Below are 7,985 nucleotides of genomic sequence, written 5' to 3'. Positions count from 1 at the left end.
TCTTTTTTTTTTTTTTTTTGTAAAATTCGAAACATGAGTAAGCGTGTGTGACCGATCTACGCTTCAAAATCGAGTTTGTATAAAAAGTTCTATATATGTGAGCACATGTGAACGTTAACGTCTTTGTTATTCTTTAAACTAACGTCTTCTTTAGACTTTATGCGAAATTACAGCTGATCCCGATTGAATGTTAAAACTGCTATTAACATTGTTGTTGCTAGAATTAGACACATTCAACGAAACTCTTGTGTATTACATTCGCTGTCAAATTATATGAGAACTTGTATAAATAGTTAAATAGATTTGGATTCATAATCATTCTAGTTTTGTGTCCGCCACAACGTAAGCAAAACTTTGTAAAATCGCCGAAAATGGTAGGATTATAGAAAAAAAAAAAAAAAAATAAAAAATATAAGAAAACTTTTAATTTATATTAAGTTTGTTAAATGTTTTCTTTTTCCATTTGATTTAATAGAAGCAGTTCCTTATTGCTTTAGTTACCATTGCTATTGCGTCGGCAGATGTAAGTCACTTGCCTACCAAAGGTTACTTACCTCCACCCGCTCTTTCAGTAGCAGCAAGTCCTGAGGAGAATGCTGATCATATTCCCGCATCTCCAATTTTACAAACTATTGATAGTCATCCCACCAATGTATATCCGCCTGTCTTGAGCGAAGCTGCTATAAACGAACCGGTTCCAGCTCATGTACTTACCGATAATGGCTACCATTACAAAAATCCGCATCGCGTACAGCGTGACGTCAGTTTGTCACCTTCAAATGCATATTTGTCCCCATTAGTAGAAAATTCAGTTGCGTCGACCGAAGATTATTCGGGACCAATTGCCGATGCGGAAACTACAAACGATGGTTATCGTTATAAAACGCAAAAGCGTTTTATATACCGTCGTCAACGCCGTGATGTGAATCATTTGTCAAGTCAAGAATACTTACCTCCCAGCCAGGAGGAAGATAATACACAATCTATCAATCATGAGAACCAAACTGATGAGCAGTCAACAATTGCAGAGCCTGGCCACGAGCTTACTCCAGACGGTTATCATTATAAAACCCAAAAACGTTTAGTCTACCGTCGTCTACGCCGTGATGTCAGCCACGTACCCAATAATAATTATTTACCTCCAGGTGGGGAGCACAGAATCGGCCAAGACTCAGTTGGTACTGAAACAGCTCACAATGCACTTGTTAGTCAAGATCACGCTTCCGGAACATTCACGGAGACTATAAAACCCGCTGAAGAAAACCCTCTCACGGCTGAACCTAAACCTGCTCATCATCTTACCGCTGATGGTTACAGTTATAAAACACAAAAGCGTTTAGTATATCGTCGGCAACGCCGGGACGTCGATCAGCCATCTGACGAACAATATTTGCTTCTAGATGAACAATTACCTCTTGATCAAGGTATTGTCAATTCTGAAGTAGTTCATAATACACACGATCAAGAGCAAGAAAGGGACGCTCTTAAAGAAAATCCCGACCCTGTTAAAGAATATCCTGTTATTAATGAGCCTAAATCAGCCCATCACCCCGCCAATGATGAGTACAATCATAAGATACCGAAAAGCTTGGCTTACCATCGTCAGCGTCGTGATGTTAGTCACGTGCTGTCCAGAGAATACCTGCCACCAAGCAATGAGTTAAGCCCAGCAACACCCCCTAAAGAATATTTACCACCTACCGAAAATGCCAACGAAGAACCGCAACCAGCTCATCAGTTAACCGACGACGGCTATCATTACAAAACACAACGACGTGTAGTCTATCGTCGGTTCTAAATAAAAAATTAAATCACTCGCAATTTCTTCAAAACTCCTATTCAAGTATTAACTAAAATTGTATTAACTCATTCAAGAAGTAAAGAAAGCAACAGAGTCAATAAAAAAAACAGCCACAAATATTCTAAATACTGTATGCACTTATGATCTGGTCGTTGTCGTTGTTTTTAAGGGAGCTGAGGGAAAACGAGTTTTGCGATTCTAATTTGTAGTTTAGCTTTGCATTGATGCGCTGAGGTAGAGGAAGACTTGAGCTTAACTATTAGGTCGATTCTATTATAAAAATTTCAACCGGCTTTAAACAAGTCTTGATTTTAATTTTTTTTTTTTTTTTTTTTTTTTGCAGATACTTAAAAAATAAAAAGTTTACTTTTGATTACCTTTTCTACTTTTCACAAATTATGTTAATTGTTCTTGTCTATCTCTGAAAAAAAAAGTTCTGATTTCCTATATAAAGACTATTAATTTAAATGGAAGCATCACTTGTGTTTAGGCATCTAAGATTAATCGCAAAAATGGTGAGTACTTGAGAAATTAATAGCAGATAACCTTAATGCAAGCCTTAATGCTTATTTCATATTTTCCAATTCTAGAAAATTTTTGCGTTCGTATTTACCCTACTTTCCGTAGCAACAGCCGATGTCAGCCACATATTGTCATCAGGCTATTCATCATCGCATGCTTCCGCCTCTGCACCTGTAGCTTCTTATTCAGTTCCCCCTTCCCAATCATACGTAAAAAAAAGCGATTATTCCGCATCGACTTATACTACATTACCCGCACATTCACCTCAAACGTATTCAACTTATAACAGTTATTCAGCACCTGCCACCCAAAGTCATTCGGCATCAGTTCATAACACTTATTCAACGCCAGCCTATAACTCCTACTCATCACACGCTGGACAAAGTTACTCGGGACAAACTGCCTCCTACGCTGCGCCATCTTATGGGTCTTATTCGAATTATGTTGAACCAGCTCACACCTACTCATCCTCTGACGGATACATCTATAAAATCGGTGACCACCATGTCCATCGCCGTCGTCGCGATGTTAGTCATTTGCTTGCCTCGACATATTCACCGTCACAGAGAGAGACACACTTAGAGCTTTCAACGCCATCTCAAGAGTATTTACCACCAAAAATTCATACAGGGGCGGAGGACAACTCGGCAACATCTTATTTAGCTCCTGCGGGTCATAATTACCAAACAGCTACTGGTTCATCTTCGGCGGTCTCTTACTCAGCTCCTACTATTCAATTAGCATCTTATACGGTTCCAAGTTCATATGATTCTTATTCTTCCCAATCTACACCGTATTCTAACGAATATGAAATCGATGAACCGACGCCATCCCACACCTTTTCTGCTACTGAAGGTTATCGCTACAAAATCGGGCATCATGTTGCGCGTCGCAGTCTGGTGCAACGAAATCCTGAATTTCTAATTCATTATTACTAAAGTGCTTTGTGCTAAAATGTCAAATATAGAATTAATTCTTTGCTACGAAATTAGAAATTATGTATAAAAAATATAAAAAAAACGCTAAAAGAAAAATCCCATGAGCTCGTGTTTTTTCTTTTGTCAGTTTCTTAGAAACATTTTTAAGGCACTTTTTAAAAGAGTAAGGATTTTTCCGAAAATCGTTTCTTCTTTCTTTCTTTGGCTTAAATTATTCCCTGAAAAATCAAAAAGAAAGATAAAGCTTCTAAGGGATTGAAAAATTCTATCTTCCAAATATAGTCGCATAGCATTATACCAGTTCTTGAAACTTTAAGCCCCTCTTTCTCGAAATCTGATATTTCTAAACATCATGCAGCATAACTACATTGTTTTCATTTTATTTATGCGGATTTTTAGAAAGATCTTTAAAATGGTATTTCAAAAATATATACGGAAGAGATTTTCGATAAATTAAGTGAAGTTTTGCCAACAAGTGACTGCATTATTTCGAAATTTTGAAGAAATTTAAAAACATTAAATGTTGTCATTCAAATAATCGCCAATCAGACAGTTATCGATATTTTGAATCTCTCTCCCGTACTTTCCTAGCTACAGATATGTAGATAAAATTGTTATTGTCATTATTTTCATATATAGATTTGTACAAGTTCCTCTACATTTCGCAGGGCGCCTTAAATTAAGATACGGTAAGGCAAACAAATACTTGAGAGCGGACAGGATGGGCTACGGTGTCAACGGTTTTTAATTGCATGAGCATAGGAACAGAAAATTTTATTTTTATCGGATTACGTAAATACCTAAATAGCAAATACCGTAAAAGTGAGAGAAGTCCTTTCTAATGCGTATATCCTTGTCGCTATGTTTTCTATTGATTGTCAATTTCAAACCTATAAAGGTGTAAATGTGCCGTCCTACCCAAATATTCCCCATTGTTACAATCCGATATATCAAAAATGGATTGTCACCAAACAATCTTGTTTCAATAGAGTTCGTGTCACTATAAACGAATTTACTCAAAATATGCCGAAAAATACGACCTGTAGCTTGAACACAAAGCAGATGAATGAACAGACACCAAACAATCAGACGGATGGACGTGCGTAAATGTGTTGAAAAAAAAAACTCTCTTTAATGATTCTTACGTTTATTTATTTAATTCCTTCTTGAAATTAAGTTCATACCGTTGAATTGTGACTTTTAGGTTAGTATAGAGTTTATTCACAATTCTAAGGAGATTTATTTACCAATTATTCACAGGTCCTTGTATTTACAACGCTTTATTTCTCGTTCAAGTCTTGTCCGGTCGAATATTGCAATTCAAATCTCTTGACTCGACTCTTTCGACTGACTTCTCGACTCACTCTGTCCACTTTTGTAAGTAACTTATTGCTACATAAATTCAGTCGGTAGCTGCCTGACGCAGGCAACGTGCCATGCATGTGTATTGGGTTTTCCCCTTTCTTTAGAAATTTCTGTCAGAAAATTGACTAATTTTCATGAAAACTCAAACCATCAAAAATAGCATTTTTTTAACAATGTAAAAAAAGAGGAGTTTATCTCAAGTATTTGTGGGTGCGACATACATCCGTATAAACTTCATATACTCTTACCATAGCTGATGGAGGCTATCAAGATTTCACCGTATGTATGTCATGCCATTAGACTTCGTAACGGGGTTTACAAAATTCTGAAAATATGCCTTCATTGGCCGTTTCCCATAGGGGCAGGAGTAGGGTTCATAGTGTTACTAGGCACATGAAACGACTTTACTTTAATAAGAAGATGGACGTTAATCTTCCACCTAAGGTGCTGTGGAAGAATCTTCACGATGTAGGCGTTAGATAGGGTCCGATAGTGAGTGAAGTTAACTCCGAAACATTGAATGATCATTTTTTGAAAGCTAACTCCGGGTGTAGTAACCTTTTCTTATTTGTGAATCAATGTAGAGTCCTCACCGAGAATGAAGTATGACTGGCATAGGTTCAAATCAAATTCTGCCGGTCACGACAATATTGGCTTCAGGTTTATCAAGCTGGTTCTCCCAAGTATTACTACACTTTTGATTGATGTATTTATGAAGCTTGAATCTTATTATGGCTTCAGTTCGTCTGCCGTTAATTTAATTAAATCTTATTTGGAAAAGCGGTATCAGTGTGTAATAATTAGCGTTGCTTCTTCAGAACTAAGGTTGATTGCTTCTGGCGTTCCACAAGAGTCCATTTTGGGGCACATCTTATTCAGTACCTTCGTAAATGACTTGGTCGCTTGTTGTCTTGATTGTAGCGTTCATTTACATGCTGATGATGCATAAATATGCCTCTCGCATCCGCTTGGACTTGTGGACGATCTGCTCCAACCAATAAATTATGAATTAAAGCGCATTACTCTCTGATTTGATTTTAACGGTTTAAAGATAAATTCAACCAAAACTAAAACCAATGCAATATCACCCAAAGGCTATAATTCTTGTGCTTTACAAAGCATTAAAATGCCCGATGAGTACATTGAGTTTGTTAGTGCGGTCACAAACCTGGGTTGTAAACTCAACTCTCGGTTGAACGGTTAGAAACATGTTAATTAAACGGTTATACGTATTCGTAATATTTTCAGAAAACTATGGCTCTCATCCTTTCATCCTATATTCCAATCTTCATCAAATTAAGATTAATTAGATGTGTTGTTGTGCCGCTTATATCATACGGAGCATATGTATATGGTAAATTAGATTATGCTTCTAACAAAAAATTGCAAGTTGTCATAATTAAGTGTACTAGGCATGTGTCCGAATATATTAATAGCCCTTTTTATTTTACGTACCCACGTCAGGTCTGAATGGATAGGTATCATACTATAAATGTCGTACGTTTCAAATTGCATTTTTTTTTTTTTGAGATTTGGCAGCACTTTCCCAACAACTACCCACCTAACGACCAAATTTGAATATGCCGCTCTATGTACATAAGGTAAAATTTTTAAGCAAAGTCGCACATCCCGTTAAAATTGCAAGATGGTGTTTGCGAATTAAATGCGAATCATAGATAAAGACACATTTGCGAACGCAGACGGGCGGGCATATTCTGATTGATGCTTTGTTTTCTCTTTATCGAACGTGATGCAAAATATTGTACAGATTATCATTATCTATGGTCTTATCGGGTAGCTTACGGATGCTCTCGCGGCTCAAGCTTGTCTTTATCTTTGGGGAAACTCTGAAGTGCTCTAAATACGACTTTATCGAACGGACCTAGTAATCTGGAGAATACGCGGCAACCGGAAGAAATTCTTAGCTCGAGTTGAAGATGACCTCGTAATATAATATAATAGTAATGGTTTCTGTTTAAATGCTATGAAAATAAAAAGTTCATGTCGGCAGCCGAATTGACATAACTTGTATTAGAAAAATTGTTCACATATAAACTTGAGGATTACAATAACGTATACGCGAAAAGAAAACCAAATTTATTGTAGATCAACAAGTTTTTTAAATTTTGCGATTAAGTTTTAATTACATACAAAACGTTCTACGGTAATTGGTATGAATTTGAATAAAGAAATTCGAAAATTTTCCATTCTTAAGTAAGAAAAAAACAAGCTTAACTTGAAAAAAAAAAAAACACACACACAAGTAAACACTGAAATCATTCTAGGATTTGTGGTCAAACTTCACTTCCAGTATCAATTTATTTATTTATTTCGTAATAAATAAATAAATAGCCTGTGTTGCTAGTGCTCAATGTCTCTTTTTTTAGTCTAAGAATTCAATTCATTAGTCTAAAATTAAAATAATAATAATAATAATATTTCGTAACTGCAAAACTTGCAAAAGCCAATTTCTCGCATAGTTACGCAGCCAAGAAAACTTTTGCGTTGATGTTATCCATAGGCGGGTTAAAGTTTAGTCTCTTACTGAGTGTTATTCCCAGCCGTCGCATAGATGCCACGAATTCAATATATGTACCAGATATTTTGCTACTAACAGTGACGCTATTATGTCCAACGCAGTTTAAAAGAAAGTCTTTTAATTTACACCCGTTAACCGAAAAAGAATTATTAAGCATCCAAGTGTTACTTCTTGCTAGACTTGCGTTAAATTTATTTATTTCATAAAAACAAAAAAAAACGAAGACCAAGATGTTTAATGTAATGGAAAAATGAAATAAAAAGAAAAAAAACGGAAAGGACATTCCTTACACCTAAGAGTCGTACATATTTTTACAGTGTTAAAAAACAAATGTAGTCATTTTTTTTTAAATGAAAAAGAAAAGAAATCGTAAACGATCTTGTATCAAATTGTTGACTACGCATCAAACATTCCGTGTAACGTTGATTTTGTATGATAATAAATTTACAAGCATTTATCCATCAGATCTCTTGATCTCTTGAATTAGTTGTGTATGCATCTACCTTGGCGCACTGATATCTGCCATATCGAAAAAAGTTCTACTCATTATCAATTGTCAAGTATATAACGCACAAAAATAATAATAATAATAATAGAATAAAAAAATAATTTAAAAAAAGCTTAATGAAAAAAATTATTTCAATGAGTTTTTTCATATATAAGCCAATGAAATCGGTGTATATCCATAATAAGAAGAGCATGATACTGAAAGATTTGATGATTTATTATTGCTGTTAAATTAATTTTCATTTTTGGATAATTTCTATTCTCCATTGCTTTCTTGTCTTCTTTTCGCAACGGTCCGCTTTGTTTTCACATT

General features: G+C 35.5%; 2 protein-coding genes across 2 annotated transcripts; both read left to right on the top strand.

The window, feature by feature from the left end:
* Positions 1-315: 315 nt before the first annotated feature.
* Positions 316-1,885, top strand: LOC119632513. The gene is made up of 2 exons (XM_038025448.1): positions 316-374; positions 476-1,885. The coding sequence occupies exons 1-2, from the start codon at positions 372-374 to the stop codon at positions 1,796-1,798; spliced, it is 1,326 nt and encodes a 441-aa protein (XP_037881376.1). The 5' UTR covers positions 316-371; the 3' UTR covers positions 1,799-1,885.
* Positions 1,886-1,984: 99 nt separating this feature from the next.
* On the top strand, positions 1,985-3,335 carry LOC119632514. Its single transcript, XM_038025449.1, has 3 exons — positions 1,985-2,064; positions 2,145-2,316; positions 2,392-3,335. Exons 2-3 carry the CDS (start codon positions 2,269-2,271, stop codon positions 3,259-3,261), a joined length of 918 nt encoding a protein of 305 aa, XP_037881377.1. The 5' UTR covers positions 1,985-2,064; positions 2,145-2,268; the 3' UTR covers positions 3,262-3,335.
* Positions 3,336-7,985: the final 4,650 nt, after the last annotated feature.

Source organism: Glossina fuscipes, unplaced genomic scaffold (genome assembly GCF_014805625.2).
Source record: "Glossina fuscipes isolate IAEA_lab_2018 unplaced genomic scaffold, Yale_Gfus_2 1, whole genome shotgun sequence".
Taxonomy (NCBI): Eukaryota; Metazoa; Arthropoda; class Insecta; order Diptera; family Glossinidae; genus Glossina; species Glossina fuscipes.
Note: the sequence above shows the minus strand (reverse complement) of the source record. Positions and strands in the feature narration are given on the sequence as shown.